Source organism: Rhipicephalus microplus, chromosome 2, assembly GCF_043290135.1.
Source record: "Rhipicephalus microplus isolate Deutch F79 chromosome 2, USDA_Rmic, whole genome shotgun sequence".
NCBI classification, from domain to species: Eukaryota; Metazoa; Arthropoda; class Arachnida; order Ixodida; family Ixodidae; genus Rhipicephalus; species Rhipicephalus microplus.
This window is the reverse complement of record NC_134701.1, coordinates 224,903,309-224,924,690: the sequence shown is the minus strand read 5'-3', so window position 1 is coordinate 224,924,690 and position 21,382 is coordinate 224,903,309. Positions and strand designations below refer to the sequence as shown.

General features: G+C 45.3%; 1 protein-coding gene across 2 annotated transcripts in view; it reads right to left on the bottom strand.

The window, feature by feature from the left end:
• LOC119170372 (uncharacterized) overlaps nucleotides 1-21,382 on the bottom strand; it is a 127,227-nt gene that overhangs the window by 9,645 nt on the left and 96,200 nt on the right. For both annotated transcript variants that reach the window (XM_037421512.2, XM_075876478.1), the window contains exon 2: nucleotides 9,300-9,579. In XM_037421512.2, the coding sequence (XP_037277409.2) occupies nucleotides 9,300-9,576 (277 nt within the window). In that variant the 5' untranslated portion in view covers nucleotides 9,577-9,579. The remainder of the gene's footprint in view (nucleotides 1-9,299; nucleotides 9,580-21,382) is intronic.

Here is a 21,382-nt window from a genome sequence, read left to right as displayed (position 1 = left end):
GGGGATCCAGCAATACGATGTTGAATAATAGTGGCGAGATTACAGCCCCTTGCGGTGTTCCGGAGTCTCCCATTGTGATGGGGGCTGTTTTGGCGTCGCCTACTCGTATCCACGGTCAGTTCACGGCTGTGCAGGAAGTTGCGCACGTAATTGTATGCGTGTTGACCGCTTCCTGTTTTGGCCAGGTTAGCCAGGTTAGCCACGATAGCCGAGCGCCGGACATTATCAAAGGCTTTTTCAAAGTCTATCGCCAGAATGGCGCGCTCCTGTTGCGTGGCTCCACTGGGGCGATTGATTATGTCGTAAAGTAGAGCATCCTGTGCCGATAATTGTGCTCTAAAACCAAACATGGTATTTGGAAAAAGGTCCTTAGCCTCCATGTATTCAGTGAGCCGAATGTACAGTGCCCTCTCCATTACCTTGCCGGCACTGGAGGTTAAGGAAATGGAACGAAGGTTGTCTATATTGATCGGCTTTCCGTGTTTGGGAATAAAGGTAATTTCGGCAAATTTTCATTCCTGGGAAAGTATGTAATCGACTCAATGCTTATTACAGTTTCGTAAGCTCACAATTCACGGTAACACATGCACATATTCATGGATACAGCTATTACGGAGGGTCTTTTTCCGCGATTTATGATATCTAACATCACTAATGTGTTATCATCACTGCTACTGAATTCGAAAACTTGATGCTCAAGAAAACAGCTAAGCTTCATAAGGGACGGTTGAGCTTCACGTATGCATCTACAAAAAGCAAAACTCCAGCGAATTCCCCTACGATCAGCTTTCACACGTACAAAAATTTTTATAATCGGCGTCGCACCGACTCTGGCACTGGGAAGCGAAGAATATTTGTGAAGTTTTGTGCACATTGAACCCAAGAGGGTCTAGTGTTCCCTAGTTTTCTAGATCCCCTCTTTATTCTTCTGTAAGTCATAGTACTGGAGCTTACATACATTTGCAGTTACATTCGCTACCATTTCTATGCCCAATAGAACAAGCAGGAGAAGCCGACATTGAGGAGAAAAGGGACCAGTGCCGGTCAGGTAATAGGAAGGATCGATAACCGTTTGTCTGTTGGAGCTTGAAAGGCACGGAAGATCAAACTATAAAAGATGTAGCCGTGGACCGTAGACGGTTGGATGCAGTGACGAAACCAGGTAGTTCACTGACGTACAATGGTACCAGCCCACACTGAATGGGGTAAATTGGTCACCATTGAGAGAGGCCTTCGCCTTGCAGTAGGCATAAAAAATGGGCTGAGTATAATGGTCCTCGAACCAGCCACTCCTCACGCAAGGTCTGAAACGCCCCCTTAATGTAGCGATGTTTTTTTTTAAACATGGATCCTCAAAATACATTTTCTGGAGTACATTTAGGCCTTGTTGTAGTTCTATCTCAATTTTTATCTACTACTTTACTTTGCTGAAGTTCTTTCCCAAACTTTATGTAAACAAGGGATGTTTTCGGTTCTGACTAAAAAAATGTGGCGAGCCAATGGTAACTTGCATTCGCCAACAGTGAGCCAACACAGGGCAACGATGAGCCGGTGTTATTCTGCGCGGCTATTGCGTGAGTGAATATGACAGGCTCCACACAACAGTATTGAGACACAGGTATAGTCGTATCGGTGTTGTGGCAGGTGAGACCCACAAACTTTTTAATAAGGGCGAATTATGCCAACAATATATATATGCTTGAAAAAAATCTCCGTAGCAAGAATTTCTCAAAGTACGAAGAACTCTGAAGATTATTAAGGAAATAGTTTTTGTATCAAAAGGCCCGATATGTCATTACCATCGCACATATCTCGATGATTAATAGAAACACCAAGACACACCGATGGGTGCCACTGTTGCATATGAAAAGTGAGTTGTACTCTCTGAAGCACTGCAAACGTTGCTATAAAAAGAAAGAATACAAAGAAGAAGGAGAGCTTTCGTTATCTCTATCGTCTTTCAATCTAGCTCTCATAATTGACAAAATGATTGCTGGAGCTTTGCCTGTCAGAACCATGACATGATTCTGAGGTATGCCTTAGTGAAGTGCTCCGGAAACATGCAACCATGCAACCAATTATACGTGCACGGGCCTCTAGCATTTTCACCTTTATAGAAATTGTGGCAGCAGCAGCAGGAATCGAACACGCAACTTTGAGTCAGCAGTCGAGCACTTCAACCATTTGTTACGCTGTGATGGCGAGACTGTCACAATTAGAGTACCGTGTCAGGGTATTCTCATTTGTACGTCATAATTGGAAGAGAATAGCCCCAGCACATTCAAGCAAGGCGTACATTCAGAAGAACATGAAGGCCTATGGATAGGTTCGGGCAAATACAAGTGTGCTTGTCGAAACATCCAAGGCGCGGGTCAATCATCATTTCTTGTTTGACTACTTATCGTCATGATAGTAACGGGTTTGGTAGGCTTCCAGTTTTAACATTGGGGAAAACACAGTGCAAAATAAGACGGGGACGAGGAAATTTGCTGCACATACAGCACCGGCTTACAACACTTCATCCAGTGGAACAGAAAGTTGAAAATTTATACATATGCCACTGACATGCGCCACAGCATTGCAAAATGACCAAAAGCTTTACTAAATGTTATAAACATTTCAAACACCAATTTGCACAATGGTCTGTAATTTTTCACTCATTTACATAGGACATTGCACTACATCAAAGTGGTATGGACGAAGAACCAACGCATGCGCCATCAAACTTTCTGATGCAGCCTGCCTCAATTATTTCATGGGTCAACTGAAGATTATGCTTAGTTAGCACATCACTTTTTTTTCTAAGAGGGGGCTTGCAACCACAGTCGTGACAAAGGATCCACAAGTAGCCTTGGACCATGTTGCATACATTGTTATGATGCTGTCTTAGACGGTGATTTAAGCACCTGCCAGCCTAGTGGCTAAGGTACTCGGATGCTGACCCGCAGGTCGCGGGATGAAATCCCGGCTTCGGTGGCTGCATTTTCGATGGAGCCGCAAATGTTGTAGGCCCGTGCGCTCAGATTTGGGTGCACGTTAAAGAACCCCAGGTGGTCAAAATTTCCGGAGTCCTCCACTACGGCGTCTCTCATAATCATATGTTGGTTTTGGGACGTTGAACCCCACAAATCAATCAATCAATCAATCAATCAATCAATCAATCAATCAATCAATCAATCAATCAATCAATCAATCAATCAAGCAAGCAAGCAAGCAAGCAATCAAGCAATCAAGCAATTAACTAATCAATCAATAAATTAATCAATCAATTAATCAATTATTCAATCAATCAAGCAACTGCCAGTCTGTTCAACGTATTTCTTCCCACATGACTGCGTAATCACATCCACCACGTCAGTGGTACAGGACACAAAATACTTTGTGTTTCATAGAGCAGCTGATACGGCTGCACCTTGAAGCAATCTTGTAAAGCGTCGACAACTTTTTCGGTGCTGTAGACACTTCCGTAACGCCAGCACGTCGTCATGCCCACTTTAGTTCGTGGGACAAGTCGTGTATGAACGGCGGATCATGTATGTGCGTTGTGTTCCCTCTAATGTTTAATGAACGTGCTCAAGCTTCGACGCTAAGTCAATTTTGTTATTCTTTAGAAAATGCGACCTGTGGTGGCCGTTGGTGGGAATTTTCAATGACGCTCAAAAAAGTGCCAAGTTCAGCATATATTGACAAACAGGAATAGGATGAAACCTTATAGCTTAAAGTAGAATGCCACATCTTTGATATCACACCAAAAATTGCGCCAAGAAAAAACGCTACTACGAAGAACTGCAGTGTGTGCAACAAACACCGTGGATATTCTAGAAACTTCATCCTAAAGTATTTCTACGTAAGCGTTCCAAAAGAAAACTTTCAACACGCTTATAGTCGTCACACGAGCAGTGAAGGTTGTCACGTCTTATAGATGGCCCCGGGCCTCTGAGGTACGTGACATCTGATGAGAACCGTACTGTCCAGCTCCACTGTCCATGAAGCCGAAGAAGTTGTTTAGCGTTAGCCCCGGCGTGAAGCCATCTTCGGTCCTTTCATGTACTGTCTCGAAAAAAAAAAAAAGACGCCAAGTTTGATTCGCCCAGGTGCAGCATATTGCAAGTATACCGGCATTGATGTTCGTGACAATAACACGAAAACACTTAGGTTTCAACGGGAGTCCTTCCCTCGCAGATTAAAAAAAGGCGTTTCTTCATTGGTGGGTCTTCTTTTGCTCAATACGTGCACAACACACTTCGGTATCCTCTGGGCGTAAATTGACCAAAAAGAAGGCAATCTTTTCAAACGTGGGTTCTCTTGCAGGGCCACCGAGTGTCTTTCAGCTTCAAGGGGCGTGTCTTCTAAGCCATTCTATTAGTGGTATCCTTTCCTTGAAAAATTATATCTTGAACCTGTGACGTTCATTTCTGAGCATCTCAGAGCTATATACAAGGTGTTTCGCTTAAGTTGAACCATTCCACATATGTCTGAAAATATGGTACGCCAAGTGGACGAGCCAATGGCCTCCTTTATATGTTTTTGCTCATTGCTAATTGACTTTTGTGAAAACGCGCAGGACACGAACAAAACAACATGCGAGTACAGTCACGTGCAATATGAAGGTCATCACGCCAGCGTCGACAAAGAGCGCCATGTTCTAGAATACTCTTTCGGGAAGAGGATGGCACCAAGCAAGCTTCACTAACTCCTATCGCTGTCCCTTAAGCATTGATCACTTCCGCTTTAAAAGGCTGATTAAATGAAGCAGTGCCAAGCATCAGCTTTAACACACCTTTCCCAGCATTTTGCATTCACCTGTGGAGATTAGAACACTCGAACACTCAATTCTAATGAATGGAAAGCTCAAAATAAAGAGAAAAGGCGTATAGTTATTTGTAGATTCGAATATTGTAGCACGGAACAGCCAACGAGAAAAAGAAGAATCTGCCATTTTGTTTTCCACAGTTCCGAAGCGTGCCGCTAGGCCCCTGGGACGTTAGGCGGGTCGACGCTCGAGCGATAACATTTATATCGCGCGCGACTCTACTTGCTTGTCTAAAATATTCTGAGCATCATGTACCACTTTTTCACCCACAAAAAACATATCTAAATATCTTACAGTGCTGCATGGCTTCCAACTAATTACTGGTTTGTGAAATCGGTATGTAGCTGAAGGGAGAGTTTTAAATGTGAAGCATTTCTTAGCGAACTTCGACGACTTTGAGCGTATCTATTTATTTATCTATTTATCAATCAATCAATCAATCAATCAATCAATCAATCAATCAATCAATCTGTCTATCTATCTATTTACCCACCTACGACGTTAAGCTCCCCTTGCCGTTTCAGTACTGGTATCGATAACAAACTTGGTGTAGCATAACACGTCTGTAAGATGACTATATTTGACTAGTCATAACATGAAAATCATGACATGTATCTCATGAATGTCATAATTTATTTTCATGACGCTGCTGCTCTTGCGGTAGTTTCGTTCACATGACATGATGCAAAAATGGTATGCTATCACATGATTTCATGGCGAACACAAGCGACAGACCCTAACATGCAAATCATGACTTGCGTGTCATGTAACAACATGACTACACGCCTAGCGCATAATGCGCTCGCGGCCGTTTCGCGAGCGTCACATACCAAATTTGGTATTACGGTACGTGAATAGATGACGGAGGTATGTGACTGGTGCAGAGATAATAATCATGAAATGCGTGTCATGTGAGAACATGACTACATGCCACACTCATGATGCACTGGCGGCCGTTTCGCTATAGCTTCACTTATGCCAAATTTGGTATTACGTGACGTCAATGGATGACGAAGGTATGTGACTGATGCAAGCTTGATAATCATGAAATGCGTGTCATGTCAGAACATGACTACACGCCACAGTCAAGGCGGCAATACATTTCGACATGACCCGGTGCGCGTGCTCACCAGCGTTCATTTCGTCACGTCGCGCCGGCGTTCCCACGCCAGGCGCCGGTCCTGTCATATACTCGCAGGCGTGCGCCACGCTGCGTTGCTTTGACGCATGCATGTTTCAGCGCGTCCGGCGTTCCTCCGTCACGAAAACAGGGAGACGCAGTGTTGTCTGGGTAACATACCGGCGCGAAATGCGGCATGCCGCATTTCGCGCCGGTTGCCGTAGGGCCACGCCGATGGACGCTGGTCGCGTCTGGCCTCAGACTATAAAGTGCTCGCCCTTTGCTAACATAGCGTCGCTGTTCCCAGCGTGCGCGTGCGTCAACACTACATTGGAGTATCTTGGCCTCTTCATGATACGCTCACGGCCGCTTCGCTAGCTTCAGATATACCAAATTTGGTGTTACGTGACGTCAATGGATGACAAAATACATGACTTGTGCAAACATGATCATCCTGACACGCGTGTTATGTTAGAACATGACAAGATACCACGCTCATAGCGTACTCGCTACCGTTTCGCTAGCTCCACATATACTAAATTTGGTATCACGTGACGTGAATTGATGGCGAAAGTAAACGACACATCTAAATATGATAATCATGACACGGAAGTCATGTGCGGCATCGTTTACCTCCACCTCATAACGTTGTGCTGATTTTAAAGGGACATATCAACATTTCTCATTCATGCTTCGCATATCACCGATTACCACTCTAGGTAGGATCTGGCAATGTTTTTGCTTCCAGATGTGTGCGCAGTAAACACAATTATGGTCTTCCAATCAGGTGGTATGGTGAATCATCAACAGATTCTTAGAATATCTTTGACAGAATAACGCTAGAAAACACTTCGGCTCGTTCTAACATTTTAACACTAATGAGCTCGATCCCTGGCCTTGAAGATACTTTCGGAGATGTAATAACTGTTTCTACACCAAAGGATTACATGATGATTACATGATGATGACGAACGCATCAAGTCATGTCACACGTGGGGCGTGATCGCTACCTGGCAGTTATCCTGGAAAACGGGGTGTGCGCCGTGCGCGCCAGTCTCTGAGGTGATAACGTGCAGAACCCAAGGCGGCGGGTAGGTGCCACCACTGTGTCGTTTTAGCAAAACGTTGGAAACACTTGCCGTTTCGTGAAGCGTTGCATGACCAGGGCAGCGTTTTAAAGGCTTCTTACCTCTAAATTACCTCTGTATGCCTTTTCTAGTAAAGAATACACATACATAATATTGACGCATTGTTATGGTACCTCATTTATGCGCAACAATTGCTTTTAAAGACGATAGTCTTTCTTGGGGGCCTTCGACGGAAAACTTTTGGTCTGTACATTTGTCTGGTTGTCCACCCTTAACGATACTTGAAACAGTCGACCTCATCCGCAGCGCCCACCAATATTGTTCAAGGTTTCACCTTATCGCCTCCGAGACCGGCACGCATCCTTCTCCGTAGGCGCACACGCCTTCCTTCGTTTTCGAAGATAACTGCCAGATGGCGCTCGTATCTAACGCGCCTTGATGCGCTCGTTCGCCTGCACTGCACGCTCAAGGCACTCTAACGCAGCGCCTCCAGAATACTATTCACCGATTTCCTCGCACAGAACATAAAATAAATCTTTTTAGTTGACAAACGCACAAGTATGAACGCTGAACCTTGAGCAATATTGGTGGGTGCTGCGGATGGGGTTGGCCGTTTGGAGTATTGCTTGGTCACTTCGGTGCCGTTTAGGTTACCGTTAAGGGTGGACAAACACACAAATGTACAGATAGACAGACAGATAGACAGTCCAAAATTTTTGCGCCGAAGGTCCCCAAGACAGACTTTCGTCTTTAAAATTGTATGCCCTTGCGCTCAGAGCAAGAGCTGTAGGGCGTGCGTAGCATACTTTACCCGTCTTTCAGCGACGCTCGCGTTCGCACGTAGGCAAACGCTCGAGTTTTAATCGTGCAGCTATAGCGCCTAGACTATACTTCTAGGCACTATAGTGCAGCCTTCACGGCTATCATAGCGGAAAAAGAAACCTTCATTTGGGATGTCGTATCACTCAACGTTTAGTATCACCCTCTCATCTCACCTCTTTCTTCGCCTTCCTGCCTTCGTGCTCTACTGCACTAAACATCACTAGGCTAGACTCCACCTTCGCCCCATTCTTTTTCTCCTCCTCCTCCTTCTCTCTGCCCTCTTCCACTCCCTGATCCAATATCATATACATGGCTACACTCTACTATATTTCCAACTTTTCCCTCTTTCTTGCTCTCTTCCTCGGCCTAACTTCTTTCTCACACTCAATTTCTATGTATTACTACACCTGACTGCGCTATGATTTACCCTCACGCTTTTTCTTTTCCTCATCTTTGCCTTCATGTCACTCCTCCTCACAGCAACTTCCCTTTTCCACGCACTTGCTATACTGTGCTATATACACCAAAACAACCAATTTTTTTGTTGTCATGATGTCACGAAAGTAAACATGGTAGCACCCAGCTGACTGTACAGTTGAGATAATTCTTCGCGTGAACAAGAGAGCCCGCTTCAACGCTTTCATTATAGCGACGCCTACCTACATTAACAAAAAGCATAGCACATGCGCAATCCATTGGTGACAAGACTAATTTACCATCGCACGCACACTTGTTCGCATATTCGTTGAAGGTGCACACCGATAGCGTGGTGTGGGTTACATTAAAGTGAAGCGAGACACAAATAGTTTGCGCGTGTGCAGGGCTTCGTGCTGGTGTAGGGTGTCGACGGCAAGTGCTTCAGTTACGCCCACCTACACCAGCACGAAATGTCACGTGACGCTCCTTGTGCTCACGTGTTCGCCCTAAGCCTACTCACGAACTTAGTACTATGCCATATTTTATGACAGAATGCACGAGCCCGTGGTCAACGCTCAGCGGCGGCTGCCTACAGCATCATCAATTGACCGCTGAGGGAAACACGTCCACTTTTGGCGTCATCCATTGGCATACCAGGTAACGAGACGTGGCTGGTAGATAGGCGCTGCTCGATTACACTCCTTCTCAGCTCGCAGAACGGGCAATGGCTGCAGCACGTGGCATGCGGTCAAGAAATCTAGCGTGGCGTGTGAGCACAGAACACGTAAGCTGCAGGCACTGCAGTTGCACAAGCAGCGCCTGTGTACTGGTCATGACTCGTTACCTTGTTCACCAACAGATGACGCCAAACGGGGGAATGTTTTCCTTGGATGCCGGTTGATGGTGCTGTAGGTATTCATGGCAGAGCGCAGGCCACGGACTCGCGTGTTCCCTTTCATAGAGGACGATAATGTACTACACACATTTGGCCTCATATTGTGACATAGCTCTGTGGACTAGGCGGCCAATAGGAGCGCACCTCCTCTCTTGGCGACGCTGATCTGTGACGCGGCAGAGTCTGAAAAGTGCGTCCTGGGCGGCTCCTGCATCCTCCCGGCCAGGTACTCGCGCAGCAGCGCTGCCAGTCCGGCAAACTCTCCCAGGTCGGCAGCGGCGGCGGCGCGGCCTTCCTCGTCGCCAGGTTGCTCCTTGGCGGCCAGGTAGGCGCCTTCGTGGCCCGACACCAACAGCAGGAGCAACAGCGACGCACGCAGGATCCAGGCCAGCGGGCTCTTGCGGCTGTTGCCAACATGCATGGCCTGCAGCGAAGGATCGATCGCAACGCGAGTCAATTTTGGTGTACAATCATTTGCTGTTTGAACAGGGCATAATACTTTTGTGACCTATCGTAAAAAAATTTGATCAAGAACAATCACAGTGGGGACAAGCAGTGCAATAGCTAAACTGCATACCAAAGCTCTGTGCAAGTTTACCGGAAATCAAGAAATCATCTGTTTGACGCCGTCATATGTACTCTTCAAAACTGCATTCGGCTGAAAAAAAAAGAGCGGTGATGAGGTGAAGTAGTTGGAATTTTAGGAATAGGTACGCAAGATAACGTTCATTGCGTACGCACGCTACTTACGTCCCTTAATGTGGCTACCCAAGAAGATCGCGTATTACGCATGCACTGAGGCAATGAATGCAAATACAAAGCTTAGCATACCCCCCCCCCCCCCCCCAAGTAACAGATACGAAAGGACTAGCTCACTTTTAGTAAAGGACCTTATCCTGTGAGTTAGTGACTGCGGGGAAACGGACTCCGTCTGTATGCTTCAGCGGCAGCTGACGTTCTGCTACGAGCCGGAAAAAATCGCAATTTCTGTACTTTTGAATAATCACTATGAGTATTAATTAGCACGTAGTACCAGCTGACGTTCGTCGACACTGCTGGTCGGCACACAAGGCATTGAAAGTATCGATAGTGTTCGCATTACATCATGTGATATCGCACGCTGTACGAGTTACATCACGCGGATGCGTGACCGAGCCCCCAGCAGCGTTGTGCCGTGGCGCTTATCATAGCATATGTGCGAGTTATTGGAAGAAACTGCGCCTATTGCTTGCTTACACTCTCGAATTCATCATTTCGGAAGCTCATATCACCACAGGTCAATACGAGGGCGAAAGCAAGACAATCCCTAGCCAGATAACACAAGAACCTGCCTCGATAGGCGCCACTGTACAGCCTCGTAGTGCGTTGCCCACGCACTCCCGTGGTGTAACTCATACTCGGCGTGATAGCGCGCCGTCTCTTCACGTACTGGTCCTACAACTCAATCACTGCGATGAGGCCAATGTAACACATTTAGCGTTGATGTCATTGAGACGCTTGGAATGTATTTGCCTCGATGCCAGAATATCCTAAAAAAGCGTGGTGGATATATTGGATATATTGATATTTACTTCACGCCACTCCTCGAATTTTCCGCCATGTGACTACTACAACATGGTGGTGTCATGATGGTAGTATATATATATATATATATATATAAACCAATCCAGGGGCCCTATCCAGATGTTTCGCATCTTCCTTTAGCACTGCACAAACATTTTCCTGTGCGAGAATGTTGTAGCACGATTCGTGCTCGTAATGGCGATGCCCTTTCCAGCGTGAGCCACTGGCTTCCCCTGCCCCCCTCTTTTTCCCTTTTCTTTAAGTTGAACCGGCTTAGCAGGGGAGCATGAACACACGCATTTTTTCATCGCCTGGAACGTGGTGTCTGAGAATAAGACCAGCTGATTTTTCTGTAGGTTTTGTTTTCTTAAGAGGTGGTTTCTTCAGATTAGAAATAGAGAGCTACAGGGGGAAAAAAGTCACAATAGATCTAACAAGATCAGTTGAGTCGAAATGTGCCCGAATCTTTCAGGAACAACTTGACAACCTTAAGTCACGCGTACGGATACAAGCTATTAGCTATATTAGATTAGCAGCAGAAGGACCGTATCTCAAGTCATCTACAAGTACCTCAGATTCCAGCGGGCCGATCCTCGGAACAGGACTCTCCTATAGTTTAGAGGGGTCGATGGCCCCCTCTTTACACGACTGGAAGTTTTCGCTAACTCTATTAACGTCAATGGTGGAACGCTTAGCACGCAACGCGGTTCGTTTCTGCTGACGTGTTGCCTAGATTTAATCGGGTTACGTGATCCAGTCGCGGCTTCCCATCATCGCAAAGCTATAGGTGTGCGCGTCATCCTGCTCGGTTCTACAAGCCGATCTCTAACCGCAGGCCCATCACAAACCAGCATAACCGACTGTTGCGTTCTCAGCGTTCTTTATGCCTCCACAAATAACGTGACAAACATGCATTGAAGGCAAGTACGTGCGAACATGAAGTAATTTACCTTAGTAGTTTGTTTTAGCTGTTAATTTTTTTGTGTCACCTGGTTTTGTTCTGCCATGGAGCCCCAATGACTTACCAGGACACGCGGAAAGATATTTTACGCGCCTGCTCCTAATTATTAGCTACCACCGACGCACATTGGTTGTAATGGCAACCTGTGGGAGCCAAAGTGCCATTCGGGCGATATGGTTTAGAATTGCTCAAAATAATGAGCAAAAGACGAAGCGGACGCAGGTGGCACCTACAAGACAGTGAGCTACTTACAACTCGTTTATTTTTAGGGAATAATATGCGTAGTTTGAGTAAGCGTGGTGTGTGCTTAGTGTGTAGTGTGGACATGAAACAACTTGAATTGTCGTTGCGCACTGCATGCTGGATTCTAACGCATTTATCACCTGTCTCATCATTATAGCATCACTTGCTTCTTGAACATAATTTGCTGTATAACGGCTTATGAAAAAGCGAAAGATTAAGCTTCGTCTATATGCCCTGTTACCACAATATATAACAAGGTGACTCACATTTACGGCTTGAACTTTGCTGATATTAGGCACCTGTTGTCTCCTATAAGAATGCATGATTCGTAAGTAGCGCATCGTATTACGTCTGGTACATTCCTGTGCATGCGTCTTCTTTTAAGCAATAATATAGTTTTGCCGTGTGAGTGTCTTCGTGGACGCAGAGGCGAAAAAAAAAAAAAGCGTGAGCACGGGGCGTCCCTGGAGCTGACGTTTCAGCAAACAAATTTGTCTTCTTCAAGGCTGCCACTTGCAACTGTGAAAAAGACGGGTCCGTTCGGCTAAACGTCAGCTCCAATGATGACACTCCGTTCTCGCGATTTTTTTTTTGACTGTTCCAGCTTTCATCTTCCTCCGAACTTATTGATGCGTGCAGCAAAGATTGAAGCTCTGCTAAATTTATCATAGATGCTACAGGGCTCGTAGGTGTGCGGCTGAATAGATGCGAGGTGACCAGGAACCATTAAGGGGGTACGTCACAAGATCATCTCAGGCCACTTAGGGCTGGGGGTGAAACAGGGGGCCGGAAAGGTGTTCAGCGCTGCTACACCAGAAATTAAGAACGCATTGCGTTCAAGCACTCGTGATTTGGCTTCAAGTCAGCTGGACAGTTCGTCTTCTCTGAAGGCTTTGCGATCAAGCTGCACACTAACATGCATTAAAACAATAATGCAACAAAAAACAACCAATGGTGCTATGCAGGATGACCCTTGCTTGGAAAAACTCAGGATCTTTACGAGCTCCAGTGACGCCCTTTTTTCAACGATCCAACAGTACGAAAATGTCGAATTCACCCATCAGCAGGCTGCGTTCCATCGGTTACAGTAGAACGCGGCATCGCGTCAAGGATGGTCGACAAAGTTGTGCTCATTTTGAAAGGGCAGCGCAAATACACACGAAATAGAAGGACAGTGTATTTACGCTGCCCTTTCAAAATGAGTACTATTAAGCAGCTGGCCCAAACGAAAGTACTTCTCGACAAATTTGGGCGGTGATTTCAAACCAGAGGCATTTTTCATTTCTTTGTCGTGTCACTGAGTGCAAAAATGCACCCGTACAATAAAAGTTTCCGAAGCTTTTTCTGATGATACACTTAAAAGGCGCAATCTGTTAAAATTAATTTTGAAGCTTTATTGTCTTCCCTAAGTATCCTTTAAAATAATCAGTACTGGGGCCTCTGAGGTTGCATTCGACCGAATGCATTACACCATCTTGACCACTAATAAACCAGAGACCACGTGTATAATCATCAAGGACAGCCTGTATATTCTAGCGCGTTGCTCGGCCAGAGCGTGCCCTCTCTGTCATCTGCTAGCTCCCTGAGCACGTGCGGCCAGCTAATTAGCTATTTGCATGGGTGTTATACTTGGCTAGTCATGTCAGAACATGCAGTGACCAAGCTAATTAAGCCATATGATTCTAAGACCGAGGTAATTACGCCACAACTTTATAAGAACATGCTAATGCAGCCATATACAGCTAGAACTGTGCTAACTAAATATGCTAATTAATGCACTAACTATGCCATGCAAACAAACGCAATTAAAGAGGTCATGCTTATTAACGCCAACATATTTCGTGACGCTATGGGTAGGCTAAGTCAAACTACGCTAATTAGACGCTCTTAGTGTGATGCTAATTACGGTAGATTCATAATAATCCTCAACGTGCTAGTTGCACCCGAGATAACTGCTGTTTTAAATAAAACCGTAGCACTCAATGAAGTCTGTTCAATGTTATGTCCATTTAATCCTAGTTAACTACTATAATCAAAATGAGGATACAGTTGATGCGGTATTAACTTCAAAGCAAACCGAGAAGACTGAGTAGACGACGTAGCTAAAAAACTGGAAAAAGCTACGTGATCTCAAGCTACCTTATGGCCCCAGCCTTGCACAAGTAGTGGAAGCTGACCGAATTATTTTATATAAAGCTGATTCTTAGCGTCTACCGCATGAAACGCTTGACAGTCAGACCAACAAAATGATAGTCAGGAGTTGAAATGAGGCCTCCTCAGAGTCAACGAGTTTGTACCCGGGTTCACGCGTCAATCAGATTCACTGATAGACGCCCGTGGCGAGGATCACGTCCGACCGCCGTGCTTGCTTTTGCCGAGGAACACTGTTCACGCCGCAGCACCAGAGAGCGGCACAATTAGGGTGGCCTTAGCACGATTCATCTATCAACTAATTCGCGCAATGCGTACACGAAGAAGTTAGAGCTATACCATCGCGTGCCTACGATGTCTCGCATTCAATTTCTTCGCGCTCACCACGTATGCATTCACAGCCTTGTGGCCGCCTTGATGCGAGCGTCCTCGTTATCAAGATTCTAGTAACGTTGCTCTTTACAACCTATTCTTATATTTATCTGCAATATTTGACGGAAGTGAAACGACATGCACGTGAGTACCGCATGTGCGCCCTTGCTGCCTTCGAGAGTGGGAATTTCCATGCCGCAGGTGGAATGAAAAACCTACCCGAACGAGGACAAACACACACGAACATGCCCTATGACACGCCTGTGGGAGGCGCGATGTTGTGTTGGCAAACAGATAGCACGACAATCACGCTGACGTCGCTGCACTGTAGAAACGGTGACTGAGTAGAGGCGCTAACATGTTTGCATGCGGTGTTTAACAGACGCAAGTGCCCCACCTGCAATTTTAACGCCACGCGCGTTCTTGTAGCCGTTTTTATCAACTGTGCTATCACATGCTTCAATATCTTCGTGTCATGACCACAGTGATGCGAGGTCGGAGCAAATTCGTGTGGCCGATTCTCTCGGTTTCCGGAGCCCTCCACTTTCCGGAGCCCTCCACTACGGCGTCTCTCACAATCATATGGTGGTTTTGGGACGTTAAACCCCAAATATCATCATCATCATCATCATCATCATCATCATCATCATCATCATCATCATCATCATCATCATCATCTCACGCCAGCATGGAACGCCAGCTTAGAAAGGTTTAGTGAACGTTCGGCTGCAGTGCCAAAAATACAGTTAACTAGTATATACCATGAACTCGAGGTGGTTAAAGGTGGGAAGTAGACCCGAAGCGCAAGCCGTAAGAAAGTGTGCGTGTGCCACCTCTCGTTTAGTCTTTGGAATGTTGGCTGGATGGCGGGGCTTCTATATAGGGAATATATGATGAAAATATGCGAGATGGTGGAACTTGCAATGTTGAATAGATGGATGAACGGACACACAGACAGATGCATGGGTAGACACATGAACGGACGCAGGGGCGGATGCATGGACGGACGCACGAACAGACGCACGCACGGACGGGCGGATGGACGCATGGACGGTCACCCAGACGAACGCATAGACGGACGAAGCAAGAACGAATGGACGGACGAATGCTTCGGCCCACTCTGCAGCATTCACTCCGTTGATATGCTGCCATTTTTTTTAGCGTTTTTAGGGGCAAAGTTCCTTAAAGCAGCACCCGTTCGTCCCTCGTTATAATACGTAACATGTCTTATGTTTTGACCTGCAAGGTGGTGCCGGTGGGAGATTTCTCCGGTGCGTTGTTGAACAATAAAAAAATTCACAGCGTGCGCGTTAACTATAAGCCGAATTCTCCTGTCTCTCATTCCCCATCAGCAGCCATTGATATTGATTGATTGATTTATTGATTGATTTGTCAGGTTTAACGTCCCAAAACCACCATTTGATTATGAGAGACGCCGTAGTGGAGGGCTCCGGAAATTTTGACCACCTGGGGTTCTTTAACGTGCACCCAAATCTGAGTACATGGGCCTACAACATTTCCGCCTCCATCGAAATTGTAGCCGCCGTAGCCGGGAATCGAACCCACAACCTGCGGGTCAGCAGCCGACTACCTTAGCCACTAGACCACCACGGCGGGGCGCAGCCATTGGCATGTACATTGAGCACTATCTGACAAGAAAGGGTTACTAGGTTACACTCGCTGGGTGTAACCTCCTTGGTTTTAGAAAGGTTTAGCGAGCGTTGGACCACAGTGCCATGAATACAGTGAACTAGTATATACCATGAACTCGAGGTGGTTAAAGGTGGGAAGTAGACACGAAGCGCAAGCCATAAGAAAGTGTGCGTGTACCACCTCTCGTTTAGTCCTTGGGATGTCCACTGAATGGCGGTGTTTTTATATGCGGAATAAATGATGAAAACATGCGAGATGGTGGTACTTGGAGTGTTGACTAGATGGACGAACAGACACACAGACAGATTCATGGATGGACGCACGGATGGCTGCACGGACCGATGGATGCATGGACGGACGCAGGAGCAGATGCATGGACGAACGCAGGGATGGACGCATGGATGGACGTGTGGATGCACGAACAGACACACGCACAGATGAGCGGATGGACGCACGGATGGTCACACAGACAGACGCATGGACGGACGGAAGCAAGAACGAATGGACGGACGGATGCTTCGTCCCACTCTCCATCATTCACCTCGTGGATATGCTGCCATTTTTTTAAACGCTCTATACTTACTACGCCATTCATAATGATAATTTTTGTGTAGTAGTGAGGAATTCACGATGCGATCCTTCTCTATGCCAACTGCTACACACTTGCAAGGACTTTTGTGCAAATTTGTTACGCTGTCGCTGGCGACGATGAAGCGCCAGGAGCTTTCGTAGTGGTTTGGAGCATTCGACGCACATTTGTTATGCAATCGAATCGCATAACGCCTGGTTATTCCTTTGCTGTTCCAAAACACTTTCTTGCTCATATTAGTGCGATTCCTTTGCCCACATCAAGCCTGCCTATAAGGCCAGTTCGCAACGGAGTTTGAAGTCGCGGTGGGGCACTGCGGTAGAATACTGGGCTGGCACGTGGACCGAGGTTCAAATCTAGGAGACCGGGGTTCAAATTTCATTGTGTCCTTAGTGCTTTTTCTTTACTTAGTTTATTTGTCTCTTTTTACGCGAAAGTGGTTACGGGTGGCTGCAGTGGTGCAGGAGACCTTTCTTGTGAACTCATAGCAGCTTTCACCGTAAAAGAGGTGATGGCGACGTAAGAAAGCGTTAACAATACAATGTTACAGAAATGAACTATACGTCTTTCCAAAAATACATGTACAATAATGCGCTTCGGAAATTCCGCTTCATGAAAAAAATGCCGCCATATCCACGAAGTGAATGATGATGAGTGGGCGAAGCTCCGGAGGTAAACCTGGTAAACCATGAATCCTCCGTACATTTTGCCCACTCGATTTTATTGCAACGCTCCCCCTAGCGTACGTCGCCGCACTATATCGAACGATGACACGCGCCATATGTGGCATCATTCCTATTTTATAACACCTGGCATCTTTCATAATCAACTACACGTTCCGCCGTCTAGTTTATAACATCTTGCATCTTTTGGACGGACGGACGGACGGACGGACGGACGGACGAACGGATGGATGGATGGATGGATGGATGGATGGATGGATGGATGGATGGATGGATGGATGGATGGACGGACGGATGGACGGATGGATATGGCTGTACCCTTTAGATCGGGCGGTGGCTAGCGTATTACTTAAAACTGAACGAGAGGTGGCTACATACAGGGGACGCACAGCCCACGCCTTAAGGAGCTTCGCTCCTAAAAGTAGAGCACATCTCAATAAATTTTGGGGTCAGTAATCTGAGCCTGACTCACTTTGAATTTCAGTGACTCGTAAAAAAAGACTTCAGATTGCTGATTACGTGCGTTATTGGCGGAATAATTGTGCCTGTTGATTTATGTTTTCGGAAGTGTCTGAACAGCCGCCTGCGACATATAGATCAAACATGATAACACACTCCAAGAATACTCGTGCAACAATACATCCTATTATTCTTTTTTTTCTTAGATGCATTCGAGAATAAAATGCTCTTGACCGACCAATAGACGAACAGCGTACAGTTGATGACTTCATAGATATGTTGCTAATACGCAGAGCATTTAATAATACGCCTGATAACATAGTATGCACTGTATTTTCATTCTGTGATTGTCCGTTTGTATTGGGTTGTTTGCCAATATTTTTTGTTATGTCAGCTGTTACAAATGTGTTATCTTTTTATCTGCCTATCTTTACGATTGTATAAAAATTAGTAATACATCCACTACCACTTTATTCATGAACGTAGTTTCCTTCTTCCTAATTTGTACTTGTTCAGCAACTCTGCTCCGACCAAATTTTGTTGTTACTACTGATCTAGCTGTTTTCGTGGTTTTTTTTTGTTTTGAAAGCCCGGCAAAGGGTTAACAATACATTGAAAATAAATAAATAAATAGAACTGAGAGGGATAGAATATAGAGGTACTGACTTTCGACGCTAGAGTGTTTTGCAACATGTTGGCCAATCCACGCCACAGAAGTACAAAAGTTGAAAAAAATCATTTTTAGGCGATTTTGTCGAAAGTTTTCAAAGAATCATTGAGTCTGTCAAGCTTCATTGTCACACATTTCTCTGCAATTCAACAAAGTTCGACAAAAACGAGACAAGCGCTTCACGTACAACGAAAAGCGAGACAGCTTGAATCAACAGAGCGACAGCAGAATAGCGTCGCAATCAGCTTTGACAATCGTATAGCGCATGGAAGTGTCCTCCGCTTGCAAATGTTAATGAAATAAATATGGGGGGGGGGGGCTTCATTGTACTGTTAGATGACAGAACTGCAGCTGGCACAAAGAAAATTAGCTTATTCTGCCTCACTGAGTCGTGGCATTCTCCACCATTTATTTCGTATTTACATCTTTCTTTGTATTAGCTTCCACATCAACGCTTACTCGCTTAGCTTTAGAACAAACCAATGTTTATGCAACATCACAGTCCTGAGTTCGCTAGTAGAAATAAAAAAAGAAGTGTCTGTTCAAGGACGCTGTTTTCTCGCAAAATTTTCAAGTTCTCATCCAAATCGCGTCATGGGTGATAGCCACAACAGGGTTCACCGTGCTTCCACGTGTGGGTGTATTGTGTTGAAAGTAGTCTACTGAAAGAGTGCACGACACCGGAAATGCAAGACTCAATAAAACTTCCCCAAACAGGCCAGATCACGCTGATTCGCTGAGAGTGGAGTCCAAAGTCATAGTTAGCGTCACAGCGAGCACATGTGCGATGGTAGTGCTTATCTTCAAGTACATTGATGCGTCTATGAAGAAATCTTCTACGGCATAATTTGCATATTGAGCGCCCACGCTGTCTGTTTTATTTGGGCATGAATATCTGAACGTGTTACTCTTTCGCATCCCCCATCTCTTAGTCATCGTCATGGTATCATCACAAGGGTCTTCCCACGGCTACACAGACGGACCTCCTCTTCGCTGAGTGTCACCGCACCCAGGTCTACGGTTATTCGCTTCCTTGGAGAAACGTGACTGGACAACCAGCTATAGAAGTAGCGTGCTGTGTCCTCAGTCATGGACGCCATTTCTCTTCTTCTTCTACTAGGGCTGCAGAAGTTGCGTTTTTTCTTTTCCTCAACCTCTCTTAAAGTTGCATGTTTGTCCATATGGAAGCTGATTAGGGACACCACTTGCTGAACCTATCCCTCCGGCTTTCGAGGTTGAAACAAGACAAGTTGTCAAGGCAAGATAGATGCTTGAAATGATAAAAAATCACTGAAAAGGAAATATCACTTCAGCCAACGTTTCTGACAACAGTATACCTGGCTTCGTTGTTGCGCTGACGATGATCATTCAGCATGTCAAGTTGCTGGCTTCAGGGACACCTCTTTTTTAAAAAGTGAAAGCGTAGCAAAGTTGCTGAATTTATTGCATGAATCTACACCGGTGTGGAGTCGCGACGAGGTGTGACATCGAAGCCTTTCAGCTCTTTGTTGCACCATGCAGAGCCAACAGAAAAATAGATGTAGATGTAGATCCTAAATTTGTGGCTCACTCCCACGCTGGGGGATCGGCCAAGGACCGGGTAGCTTAACAAAAAAAATAATTATATTTTTAAGTACTTGCGAAAAGAATAATATCGCCACCATGAACCGGCACGAACAGAGAGAGCTTTGTTCTCCTCTTCAGCTTCTGCTTCGCTCCCAAAACGGGTGCGTTGATTTGTCCGGCGTGGAACGCAATAACTAAGATGGGTGTGAAAACGAGTACACAGAGAAAGAGATAGAGAAAGAAGGGATGAGAATGTGTGGAAAGAGAGAAACGAAAAGAAAAAAAAGAAAACAAAGCCAGAAATATATAAAAAGATGGAAAAAGAAATCGCTAAAATGAACAGACGCGAAACAGAAAAGAAAAGAAGATAAAAAGAGAAAGAAAGCGAGCAAAATAGGAGAAAAGGAAAGAAAAAGACAAAAATAAAAAGGGAAAGGAATGAAAGAAATTGTGAAAAAAAAAGACATAAAAACAGAGAAAAAAGAAAGATGAAAATGAAGAGAAACAAGGCAGACAGCCCAGATGTACACTTTCTATATTCTTGGCACAACTATGAGAAGCTACTTTTAATTTTAATAATCTAAAGCTCCAAAGATCTCTATGGGGCTCCAAAAGAGAAGATGAAGCTCCGAAGCCGATTTTCTCCACATGTGCATTTCCTCTGTATTCCAACTTTAGAAATGAGCGAGACCGGCCCCGGTGAGCCATGATTTTTTATTTATAGCAGTATCGCGTTTCACGTCGTTGGTGCGCACGCATCCACGAGTGAACGCTACCATGAATTTCTAAACTGCCCAGTCCTCCACAGCATTTGACGTTCATGTTTCCTATAGCTCGAAAGGAACCAAGGTTTTATGAGCGCGTTAAAAGGCTTACACTTGTGACCCAGCCACGGACGCTACGAATATATCTATTCAATCTGTTGATAGGGGCGCCCGTGATTAAAACGATTCTAAATTGTTTCCCAAAAACGCGTAGCGGAGGTTCTAAAGGTTGATATTTTATTGAATATACATTCACTTTTTGCTCGTACGACGATCTCTCTTTCTCTGTTGCACTTTTTGAGCGTGAAGAATAGTAACAGACACTACTTTTATTTACCGTGTGGCACGTGCAATCTCCCAAGGGCACTTTCAGATGTCTACGTTCTGGCTTACCCAGTATCATTGCGCATTGTCGCGTATAACTTCAAAAGCTTGAACTTGTCTAGTGCGTTTTTTTCTCATTTTACGAAATCATATGAGAACTATAATTGCTATAGACATCGCAAAACACGTACGGCACCGAGTGGAGTTTGGGTCTTTATTTAGCATTTTA